This window comes from Cnephaeus nilssonii, assembly GCF_951640355.1.
Source record: "Cnephaeus nilssonii genome assembly, chromosome: 5".
In the NCBI taxonomy this organism is placed as follows: Eukaryota; Metazoa; Chordata; class Mammalia; order Chiroptera; family Vespertilionidae; genus Cnephaeus; species Cnephaeus nilssonii.
This window is the reverse complement of record NC_137076.1, coordinates 68,660,688-68,673,588: the sequence shown is the minus strand read 5'-3', so window position 1 is coordinate 68,673,588 and position 12,901 is coordinate 68,660,688. Positions and strand designations below refer to the sequence as shown.

Here is a 12,901-nt window from a genome sequence, read left to right as displayed (position 1 = left end):
CATAAAAGTACTGGACTAGTATGTTAGAGAAACTCTAGTCGGGCACTGGAGAATAATGCTTGGGTCAGGGATTCAGTTTTAGAAAGCAACATGTACATGTTAAACTTAATTTAAATATCATTTGAAACATGTGCTGGATCAAGATACACATCTTTCAGAAGCACGTGACTTTTTGAGTCTCCCGTTTCCTTCCATAAACAGAATTATTATGCCTGTAGTGGGCAAGGATACTCAAGCTTTGTTTCATGGTGCCATACTTGTTTTTGAAACTACTTGACGATGTAAAATGCATTTGCAATTTATAGCTATTTACTTTCAGAATTCCTTTCACGTGCTTTTGTCTCTGAGGTTCCTCAGGAGAGTAAAATATTTTTAAACAGCATTATTTCTCTGTGCTGTAGCTGAAATACGATATTTGTTTCTTGTGGTATTGCCGATACTGCATATTTTGGATATTAAGTAAATAAATAGGCTTTTCAAAAGACCTAATTAAATCATGACTCTTGGCCAGACATTTTCAGATATTCACTAGAACTATTAATTCACCACATCATCTGATTTTGAATAGGAAAAAAAGATTGTTTCACCAATAGAGTCTGATACCTTTGCTTCAGCTCAGAAGAATTATCATAACTTTAGGAGACAGAACATTTCTAAATTTTAGGCCATTTGTGTAATAGCTTTTAATGTGTATTTGTTTCTTTGCTTTCCCTTAATTTCCAAATACCATTTCAAGAAGTGGGAACTGAAAATAGCTCTTTTCTTACCTGGACTCCTGTACTAGAATAATGAAATTCCTTGTGAAATAGAGAGCCGAATGTGGTCAGATTAGAAGTCTCAAAATGCTATCGAATGTTTCTGTTAAGACGGTACAATTACAATAAATACCATAGGTACTCCACGTACACCTGAATATACAAAATAAATATAGGCAATATGTTAAACTCAGCAGTTTCTAAATTAAAATGTGCTTTTAGGCATTCAATTTACAAAATGTTAAGATTGGCTTGGGGAATGCAGTACTAAATATAGCAAATGCCACTAAACATACATTTTGAAAGAGTGTTTTTGCCTGCAACTGTTAGAAATTTTCATCTTATGTATCTGCTGACTGTGAAGGATAAAACATATTTAATTCTGATGGAACAAATGTAGAGAAACTGTGATTGTTGTCATCTCTTGTCACATCAGCCTTCTCTATTCCTACACACCCTGGATGTGTGTCCTTCCTAACATCTTTCTCAAGAGTTTTTAGCTGTCTATATAATAAATAAACTTCTAGTGGTTAACAACAGTAAAGGATATATTTGTCTCATGTGAGTATATTTAAATCAAAATGTAATTTTTGAAATCAACAGTTTTAACATTACTTATACCTCAATGTCAAGACTTAATATTTGTGTAGAATAGGAAACCAGGAAACATATTTTTCTTGGGATATATAGCAACGCTAATTGTAGTTTGATTTACTCATTTGCAGACATTTTAGTCATTAAATATACTTGACACACTATATCTATACTAATAATAGAGGAATATGCAAATTGTCCAGGACGCCATCACAGTAGCAGGCTGTGTGGGGTGACCAGGCCGGCGGGGGTGGGGGGGCAGTTGGGGGCAACCAGGCTGGCAGGGGGGCAGTTAGGGGCAGTTAGGGGTGATCAGACTGGCAGTGGGGGGCAGTTAGGGGTGATCAGGCAGGCAGGCAGGTGAGAAGTTAGGAAACTGGCAGTCAGACATCCCCCAAGGGGTCCCGGATTGGAGATGGTGCAGGCTGGGCTGAGGGGGACCCCCCCATGCACAAATTTCATGCACTGGGCCTCTAGTTTACTTATAAGAAAATATTAAAAATAGGAATAAATGTAATTAACACTGTCATATCCTTAGCTGTTTCTCAAAGATTATTCTCCGTTCTTCACATGCATTAACTCAATTCTCACAACAGCCCTACGGGGTGTGGCGGGGAATATTATCATCCCGACAGTTCAGGCAAAGAAACGGGCTCATAGAGGTTAAGTAGTGGCCCAGTGACACACAACGGGTAAGTAGTGGAGCAGAGATTCTACCCGAACACCAGCTCCAGAGCATCACATCTCAACCAGTGCAGTGTAGGCTATTTAACTCAGTATTTCAATTACATTATACATGATTTAAAAGACCTAAGTCAACCTGTTTATAATTCCAACAATATACAGATAAGTTTAAAACAGATTTTAAAATGCTGTGGAGTTAGCATCTTCTATCATCAAATCTAGATGGGTGCTTTAACTGTAATTCTCCTTAATTTCTTTATTTTGACTTTGTTAAAACCTACTCTTTCCTGAAACCTTACTTTAACCTCTGTGGCAGGCTGTTCCTCTGGGTTTCCCCCTGGGTCCCTCCCTCCTTCCTCAACCTTGCTGCTTCTCCTTCTTCCCACTCTTTTTATTTTTTTAAATTGAGTTTATTGGGATGACATTGTTTAATAGGTTAAACAGGTTAACCTGTTATACAGGTTCAAGTGCACAACTCAACAAAACATCTGCACACTGCATTGTGTGCCCATCACCTAAAGTAAAATCTCTGTCCCCATTTACCCGCCCCCCTTTGCCCTCTTTCACCTCCCCTGCCCCCTTTCCCTCTGGCTGTCACCACACTGTTGTCTGTGTCTATGTGTTTTATGCACATATATGTCTGTTCCTTCTTTCCACTCTTAAAACGACCTTACACAGCTGTTTATATTTAGTCCTTACACCGCTGTTCCTTTATCTAACCTAATTAAATTCTCAACAGATCGGTGACTTTCACTGTCATGTACGCATATTGACCTGCAGATAGTTTTGCAAACCTTTTCTCAACTCTTTGATTGCCACATAACCATTTCTATGACGCTATCCTTCAGTCTCTTAACATGCCATATATCACTGCGTCAAAGCAGATCCTGCATCAAATTCAGATCTTATCCTGAAGTGTCTTTAGCAAGAGTAGTCTTTTAATTCCTAGCTCAAGTAATCTGATACTATTTTTCTTTGCTTTCACTTGTACCCATCACATAACCTTGTTAAAAGAAGGACATGAGACTATGGGAATGCTGAACAAATGAGAGTATTGTTACTTTTATTTCTATATCCAATAACCTATCAGATATCACTGATTTGTCCCGTGTATTATGCCACGTGATGAGTTAGAGTCTGAGTTCTAGAGCAAGAGGCCAAGGTTTAAATTCCTGTCTCAGACGCTTTATCATCAAAATGGGGATAATAATAGTCCGTATCTAAGGGGATTGCCTTTAAGGATTAAGTCATTTAGTGCCCATGAAGTGATATGCTCAGAGCAGTGCTTAGCAGGTAATAAACACTTAATGAATGTGCTCTTTTTCTCAACTTTCCATTCCTTCTGCCAACTTCCTAGTTCATACTTTAAAGTTTCTGAAGGCCATGGTTCAAAAACTTGGGAGAACCCAAGAAATCATCCCTGCTTTCATTTTACAGAAAGGGGACTTGGAACCTGCACAGAATACAGAGTGCACACAGTTTTGCCTTGAGGAAATGAAGCTCCAGTCTTTAGGGCTCAAACTCCTCACTATCTCCCTTCTTGGCCTCCCCCAACTCTTGTCCATTCTATTCTATCGATAGCCTTAAAGACTGTTTCCAACTCAAACAAGCTCAGTGGTTTCTTGGCCATAGAATTCAAGCTAATGAGTGCTATGATTGTGATTCTCCAACATAGACCCATAACCTAGTATTTTAGCTCGACTTTCTTCTTTTGGTCTACATTAACATTTTCCATACAACTAACGTGCTCAATGGTGACTACGCCAAGCACGCCCTTCTTCCCTTTGCACTTTTGCTCATACTCAAACATTTTCTCATGTTCATTGCTTTAAAAAAAAAACAAACACAAAAAAACATTTCTTCAAAATCCAGTCCAGCTCTGCACATTCTCCATTATATTTTTCCTAATAAGTCAACTCAAAATAATCTCTATTCTTGGTTCTGATGGTGCTTTTTGCGAGCCTCTTCCATTTAGCCCTTGCCTTGTTTAGATACTTTTTCCTGCTAAATGAGAAGGAACACAGAGCTCAGTCAGGCGGACTTGGGTTTGAAATCCTCACTGGCACTTATGTGTGATGATGTGTAAGTTAGCTCTTGTCTCCGAACCCCGTGTCTTCCTTTGAGAACTCATACCTCGTAGTGTTGTAACGGCCTAGCAAAAGGCAAGCCTTTAACACACCGTCTACAGTGACAGCTTTACTCCTTCCCATGTGTATATTTTATGAATTAAAAGAATATAACTAATCCTGAAGGTTGATATTTTCTATATTACTTAATGGAGTGAATGGTGAAAGGCTGGCTAGGTAACCTACTACACTAGCTTGTACCTTTTGAAACCTTGCAGGGGTCCTCAAACTTTTTAAACAGGGAGCCAGTTCACTGTCCCTCAGACCGTTGGAGGGCCGGACTATAGTTTAAAAAAAAACTATGAACAAATTCCTATGCACACTGCACATATCTTATTTTGAAGTAAAAAAACAAAACGGCAAAAACACCCGCATGTGGCCCGCGGGCCATAGTTTGAGGACGCCTGCTATAGCATCCTATGAAATTAAGTCCAGAGCCTCTCACTGTCAAATACATACTCAGCCTAAAGAGTGGTGCCCTAACTGTTCCATTTCTGACAATTCAGATGCTGGTCTTTCTTTCTTAGGGTGCAAATGCTCTCGTCACATACACCATCATTAGTGGAGCTGATGACAGTTTCCGCATTGACCCTGAATCCGGAGATCTGATAGCGACCAAGAGGTTGGACAGAGAACGCCGTTCCAAATACTCCTTGCTGGTCCGCGCAGATGACGGTCTCCAGTCCTCAGATATGAGAATCAACATCACTGTCAGTGATGTGAATGACCACTCGCCCAAGTTCTCCAGGCCTGTGTACTCTTTCGACATCCCAGAAGACACAACCCCAGGTAGGGGCACGCCCTTAGGTGTATTTTGCAAGGATCACATTTGACTCCAGTTATAGACTGTGTTTTAACTGCCATTCATTAGTGACTAGTTTTTATCATATGCTACTAGGTATAAAAATATATATGCTGGATTTTCAATATTTTTATTAGCCATCTTTGCTATAATTCCTAAGCAAATTGCTAGACTTTTCAGAGCAAGTGAGGTTAGTCCTTGATCTGATTACTAGTTACAGATATTTCTGTTTCTGAAAGTACTTGTAATATGGGTTGTTAATTTTTCTGGCAACCACACTTTTGATTTTGTTTTTCCACTTTAGAAATGTCAATTGTGATTATGCTGCTATGTATAGAAAGAGCAAAGAGAAAGCATGAGGAAACCTGTGAAAAGTGGTTCTAATCCTTACTAGCTATGTGACCAAGGAAAGTTAATTCATTTCTCTAAGCTTCAATTCCTCCTGCTGTAAAATGGAAAGAGTAACTCCCATTAGAATTTGGGTGAAGATTAATTTGGAATGTATATGTAAGTTTACTAAAGTAGGGCTTGAGAAGTAGCAGGTGCTCAATAAATGTGAGTAGAATAAGAATCCTGAATTATTGTCTTGCCTCTTGGAACATATGATGCTGTGATTGTTGAGTTTGAGTATGCAGTGTCTATGTGTTTGCTTCATTCCCATTACTGGAAATTCTTACCTAAAATTGAAATTTTATTCTGAATCACAGTTAGAATGTGTTTGCCTAATAAGGCATATTTTTGGAAATTCATTTGACAAGGAAAGAAGCATTTATAGAGGACTCTTCACTTCCTCACTGCAGTTTTCCCCTCACTCCCCAAGATGAGCCTGTTCTTCATGAAGCTCCCATCACATTTATTCCTTGCTTAATTATAGCAATGGCCATCTGAGCTGTCAAATGGTACCTCCTTGGCCTAACTCTGTATTATTTCTTGGAATGCCCAATCCTGACACTAGCAATGACCCCCATTCATGTCTCTATTACTTAATGGAGTGGTTATGAATTGGTAGTGCCAGATAGCAAAATAATGTCAGAAATGGTATTAGTATCAGAATATTTTTTTTTTAAATTTATCTTTCGTTGAAAGTATTACAGATGTCAGCTTTGGTTTTTTTTCCCCCATTGACCCCCCTCCATTCTGCATCTGCCCTTCTCAGGCCTTCAGTACACTATTGTCTGTGTCCATGAATACCCAGAATATTTACACTGCAACATAAGATCTACTGGATATTGAATACTTGATATGCTAATATTTGGGAATGTTGGCATCAATGTTAACATAGAAATCAGCTGAATGTTGTGTTCTTTATGTTTTCATAGTGATTCTCTAGTTAAAATATTCCATTGTGCAAATAATTTTTTGGTGTTGTGTGTGTATTCTCTTAGTAATATCCATGCCCCATTAATTTGGACTGTTGATTTATTTTTTTTGATAGGTTCTTTGGTAGCAGCTATTTTAGCTACAGATGATGACTCTGGTGTGAATGGAGAAATTACATATAGTGTGAATGAAGATGATGAAGATGGCATATTTTTCCTGAATCCAGTTACTGGAGTCTTTAATTTGACTCGAATATTAGATTATGAAGCACAGCAATATTATATCCTCACTGTTCGAGCTGAAGACGGTGGAGGGCAATTTACTACCATCAGGGTTTATTTCAATATACTAGATGTAAATGACAACCCACCTATTTTCAGCTCGAGTTCATATAGCACATCTTTAATGGAGAATCTAGCTATAGGATCTACTGTTCTTGTGTTTAATGTAACCGACGCAGATGACGGTATGTACTTTGTTTTATATACTTAAAAAACATTATTAAAAATGTTATTGGATTTATGTTATCTTTATTTATATTGTTCAGCTGTCACAAAATTGCATTTTGTGAATATAGGTCCAAAGTTAAGAAATAGATCTATAATTTAGCTATAGAGGATGAAACAAGTTAAGTAATTTATCAGTTAACTTCTTATTTATGATAGTTAGGCAGCATGCATTGTTATTGCTTTATAAACTTTATCATCTTTATCTTCCCCACACCCCCAAAAAAGTGTGAGAGTATTGCAGTTTAGTAATGTAGAAATCATAAAACAACTTTTCGGTAGGTTTTTGTCAGATAAATAAAAATAGTTACTTACATATAGTATTATGTTAATGTAAAAAGAATAAAATTTGGAAGCAAAAGTAAAACCAAAGTCTTCAAAAAATACTTAGGAATGTATGAGTAGTTTTGTATTTCTAACTGAAAACTGCTAACTAATAATATTTTGGCAAGCTTTCATGCTTTGACTCAAAGGACAGTCTCAGAGCTCTTAGGCTATAAAATCAAGTTGAAATTTTTTCATTAAATCTACGCTTTCCATGTATTTGATTTTTATTCATTACAAAAGCATTTGATAAGCTTAAAAAAAAAACATATGACTCCCCTGGCCTTCCTTCTAAGACCTGCTTTGTAAGGACACATCCTATCTAATAAAAGCATAATATGCAAATTAACCATCACTCCGCTACACCCACAAGCTATGCCCACAAGCCAATCAGGAGCGAGTATGCAAATTAACTCAACCAAGATGGCTGGGGCCACAGAGAGAGCAGGAGGGAGGCTTGGGTTTCCCCGGCGATGGAGGAAGCCAAGCTTTCCGCACACCCTGGCCAGCCCAGGCCTCTACTTAAGGCTACAAAGTTTCAATTATAGAATATAAATAAATCCCAACAAAAATGGCGGCAGCCACAGATCTGGAGAGAGCAGTAGGCTAGGGTTGCCCCCAGTGATGGAGGAAGCCAAGCTTCTGCAGCCTTGGCCTGCTTTGGCCTCCGCTTAAGGCTACAAAGTTTCAATTATAGAAGATAAAAAAGTTCCAACAGAAATGCCTGCCACCACAGAGCGAGCAGAAGGCTTGGCTCTGCTCCAGGCTACAAAGTTTCAATTGTAGAAGATAAATAAATCCCAGATACCAGGGCCTCCGCTTGTGTTGCCCAGGGGCGTGGCCGGCCTGCAAACCCCACAGGCCCCTTGCTCAGGCTGCCCCATGCCCCAAGGAAACCCCCACCCTGATCCAGGACACCCTTCAGGGCAAACCAGCCAGCCCCCACCCATGCACCATGCCTCTATCCTATCTAATAAAGAGTAATATGCAGATTGACCATCACTCCAACACACAAGATGGCTGCCCCCATGTGGTCAAAGATCCTGCCCTCATGTGGGCAAGATGGCCACCACAAGATGGCCAGCAGGGGAGGGCAGTTGGGAGGGACCAGGCCTGCAAGGGAGGGCAGTTGGGGGTGATCAAGCCTGCTGGGGAGGGCAGTTAAGGGTGACCAGGCCGGCAGAGGAGGGAAGTTGGGGGCAAACAGGCTGGCAGGGGAGCAGTTAGACATCAATCAGGCTGACAGGGGAGTGGTTAGGGGGTGATCAGGCTGGCAGGCAGAAGTGGTTAGGGGCAATCAGGCAGGCATGAAGGCAAGCAGTTTGGAGCCAGCAGTCCTGGATTGTGAGAGGGATGTCCGACTGCCCGTTTAGGCCCGATTCCACCGGGATTGGGTCTAAACGGGCAGTCAGACATCCCTCGAGGGGTCCCAGATTGTAGAGGGTGGAGGACACTTCTCCCCCCCCCTGTCCCATGCACGAATTTCGTGCACCAGGCCTCTAGTATCCGATAACTTATTGTTAGTGATAACATTGTGCAGGTTATCAGTCATTAGCTAACTTCTGGGAAAGTCGCTACCTTGTTTTCCCTGCATTGGATGCAGCTAAATGTCCGGTCAGTAGGGAAAAAAAGGGACAGTCCTTTGAAGAGGAAATAGGTCCCTAGCCTGAGGATATGCCTAGTGACACAGGCATATCAATCTTAATTTAGAATTTCCTGATTCTCCCTAACTTGATTTATGCAATTGCAGAGTATCACTGTGTTTCAACCTTCTGCTCTATACTTAGTTCCCTTTCAGGAGTATCTAGAAATGTCCCTGACAGAGATGTGGGGGGTAAAATGTATCAGTATTTTATATGTTTCTTTTTATTTTATTTTATATGTTTCAATTCACAAAATTGAAAATGCTTTCTTTAAAAAAATTTTGAAGTCCTTTTTAAAGTTTTCTCCTCTTATTCAAACACAATTAATATTGGACACATGATTACATCTAAGATAGAAAATAAAAGATGGAAAGTAAAAAAAAGAAGAAGAAATGATAGAAGTGGCTGTAATACTAGTACCACTACTATTACTAGTAATACAAACAATAGTCAAGGTTTGTCGAGTGCAGTGTTAAGTTTGCACGGGTGCTGGCCTAGGAATGCTGCAGACGCTGTTTCCTTCCTGTACATCAGCCCCACTCTGTGGATCGGCTCCAAATAGACATTTATAAACAAGTGAGGTTAGTCTCTATTTTAGAAGTTGATCTCTCTATTATAGCCTTAATTAGTTTACCTGCTCCCTGGATATGAATATTTTCTTACTTGTCCTTGTGACTGACTGGGCCCATTCTGTTCTGTAGTGAAGAATTTTGTGCCATGTTTCTTTGTGATTTATTTCTTACGGGTTAGGGAGGGCCCATTGTTTCATAGGATTGTGTGCTCTTCTGGGATACAGTTCATTTATCCTCATGCCTTAAAATGTAGGGAACTGGGGAAATAACAAACAAGAAACTTTCTTTGTGAAAATATGCTGGGATAGTCCATGCACATGTACGCACAGACATTCATTAACCATTGACTTCAAGTTGCTTTTCATAGATTCCCCCCACCCCCCCACCCCTTTAATTGTGTTGGATTAAAAAAAAAATTAAGCTACATTTCCCCATTGTTTTAGCTTTGAATACTTTTATCAGCGTAATTTCCTGTACCTTGACCTAAAATATAGGACACAGTTCCTATTCTCTCTGAATTTCAAGGATAATGATAAGACTGTACAAGAGTAACCTTGTTTGTTTAAAATTGCCAACTCAGTTACATTAAATAGTTCTCAAAGTATTTTGCAAACAGTATTGTTTAGACTTTCTAAAATTAATAAATTCATCTTACTCTCTGTCAAAATGTTCCTGAGGAGGTAATATGGTCACCTTCTTAGATGAATACATTTTATATGATAATAAATGTAAAGTATTTTGTTATCATTATCTAAATGCTCCAAGAGGTTAACCTAAAATTTTTGGTTACATGATCATTTAATAAAAATAATGCAAATATTTTACTGTTTTCACAAGATAAGTAGAGTATGTACTGATCTCAAGGCTTCCATGCACACAGTTTAAAAAGTACTATTTTGAGTCAAACTATTATCAATTGAAGCTTTATGGAAATATGATGGCTTTGATAATTCTTTATTACTTTAGGAATAAATCTTATAGTCTTCAAAATCTTGGGTAGTCATAGGCTATTTTGAGAATAAAATGATTGTAATTACTGCCTAATAAATTCACCTCTAGATGTATGCTACACAGTGGAGATCATTTGACCTGTGAATGGTTTTCATATTGTGAATAAGTGTGCACATTTTACAACAGAACTTCATATCTATAGTTACGTGCTACGTTTTCTGGGACTTAAGTTATTCGTGAGACTGAAATAAAAAATAAAAATCCCCCCAAATGCAATACAACCACACATACACAATAAAACTGCCAGAAAGAATCATGTAACTAAACCACTTTCAGAATATTGAACACAAATGTTAGAAATTTGGACTGTTTTAAATTTGAGGATCTGGTGGCCTGTAAAAGCCCACTAGATTCAAGTCTCATTGCTTTGGATAAATTATAGAATTTAAAATAATTTATTTACTGTTTTATGATTCTAATATTTGATACAAAGAGCAGAGAGAGAGAAATGTCTGAGCTCTTTTCCGGATGCTGCAAGTGTTCAGGGAGAGTTTTGAGTTTCCATATGTCCATGTGAATTCTGTGGATGAAGAGCACGTGCCAGCGTCACTTAGACTTGTCTGGAGTGGAAAGGCCTTTTCTTTTCAGCGAAGTCAATGGAGAGGCTTCCCTGGGCTGATGGAGGCAATGAGGGTCCCGTCCCGGAGCTGAGACCTGCTTCTTAGATGGTGCTGCTATATCCTGTGCAGCAGTAGTTATATCATTCTATTTTTTTCTCAAAGATAATGATAATTGTCCTCGGTTTATTTTTAATAGTATCACCTAATATGTTTGTCATGATGAATTTGACTATGTAGTCAAATTTTTCTTTTTCATAATTCTATTTAAAGTTAAACTTACTCCACCAACCTCCCCCACCAAACTCTTTCCCTAAAAAAGAGGCTGTTCTGCTATTTGCTGCTTGGCTATATAAGCTCAGTATCGGGTTCTCTGTTTGCCTCTGTGATTTAGTTGTTTACTCAAGGAAGCAGCATATACAGTGGACGTTCCACTTGATTTATTTCATGTAGATGTGCTAGGCCATCACTTCGTGGCCATGTGCCATTTTGTTGGTATTTTTCATTTCTTTTGATTTGGGGCATGCAAGATTTTATAGGCTTGCATAGAACTAAATTTTATATCTCTGCTTGTTGGTATTATTTTTATCCAGGTGTTTTCACAACTTTTTCTTAATATAATTGTGCCTCAAAGAATAAGAATTCAGTATTCTCTGATAGATTTAGCTATAGGAAATGCAAAAACATTATCTTAGAGAGTAATCAGATTTAAAATATATATTAAATATATACATATATTATATATAAAATACATATTAATATTAAATCAAATTATTTTTAATTATTCTTATATATATCCTTAGAAAGTAATTTGGGGGGACCCTGTCGTGACCTGCATTGCGGGGTTCAGGATCTGAAGGAGGGGCTGACGCACAAATGAAAATGCTACACAAGAAATATGAATTTAGAAGGCATTGGGGATCAGGGGGTGTCTCTTTCATGAAGAGCACACTGACCTCTGACCCAGTCCGCTTTTTATTTACTTGAATATACATTTTCCCTTTAGCAAAATGGATACAGGCATATCAAAGGTAAAGTTTGGTAAACGGTAAAAGGATTATCAGGTTAGGGAATTGCCTTGAGCCACCACTATCTCAACACTCTTAGCATCAGCCCTGCTAACCCCAAGGTCCATCGGCCTTCTGCGTTCCTTGGTGCACTGACAGTATTGGCAAGTGGTGGCTTCCCACAGGATCCTCTATCATGGTGCTTTTCTCCCCCAATCCCTGTGGAATTCTAAGTTGACAAGTTGAAGTAGCTGTTGACCTTGTTCTAGTCAGATCTTAAAATTCTCTTTATCCCTGCTGTTGAATTGACTGGCCTCCATTAGCTTTATTTATTCATATTTTTCCTGGTCCTCAGAGTTTTAAGTGTTCTGAACTTTCTAACCTCTGCTTTGTTCACTTGTGAGTAGTCATAAACTATAAAGATTAAAAGCCACAACTCACAGTGAGGAGGAAAATCTACCTTTTCAAAGATCTACTCAACCCTTGTTTATCTTAGACATTTTTGTGAATAAGCCAGTGCCTGCAAGTTTCTTCATAAATATTTGTTCTCTGCATCAATATATAGACAAAGCACATTAGATAGAGACCATAAAATCACCAGAAAAGAGTAATTTTAGCATTTTTTACCAAAGAACAGGAAGGCCCTACCAGGTAGAAAAAAAATACTATTATTCAACTAAACTTGCCTTTGTGAGCAACTTGATGAGTTTTAAGAAAAGGCAAAAAGGTCACTCAAGTATTCATACAATCCTGAGAAAGTATTTTTCAAAGGAAAAAAAAAAAAAGAGAAAAAGGATGATCAAATAGTTCTAGAAGACTCTTGGCAAACAGTGAATATCATTTCTGACACCTGAATAGTTGATATTAATTTCAGAAATATAGGAGCTATTTGTAAGCAATTTATTAACTCAATAAAATTTCCCTGGTATAAAATCCCAGAATATAAAATCTTTATTAAGGATGAGTTATCTAGGTACACAATATATTTCTTAGCAAGTCT

At 38.3% G+C, this 12,901-nt stretch overlaps 1 protein-coding gene across 1 annotated transcript in view; it reads left to right on the top strand.

Moving 5' to 3' along the window:
* FAT4 (FAT atypical cadherin 4) overlaps positions 1 to 12,901 on the top strand; it is a 155,957-nt gene that overhangs the window by 79,284 nt on the left and 63,772 nt on the right. Inside the window, 2 exon segments of the mRNA XM_079771296.1 lie at positions 4,687 to 4,948; positions 6,397 to 6,747. Coding sequence (XP_079627422.1) covers positions 4,687 to 4,948; positions 6,397 to 6,747 — 613 coding nt within the window.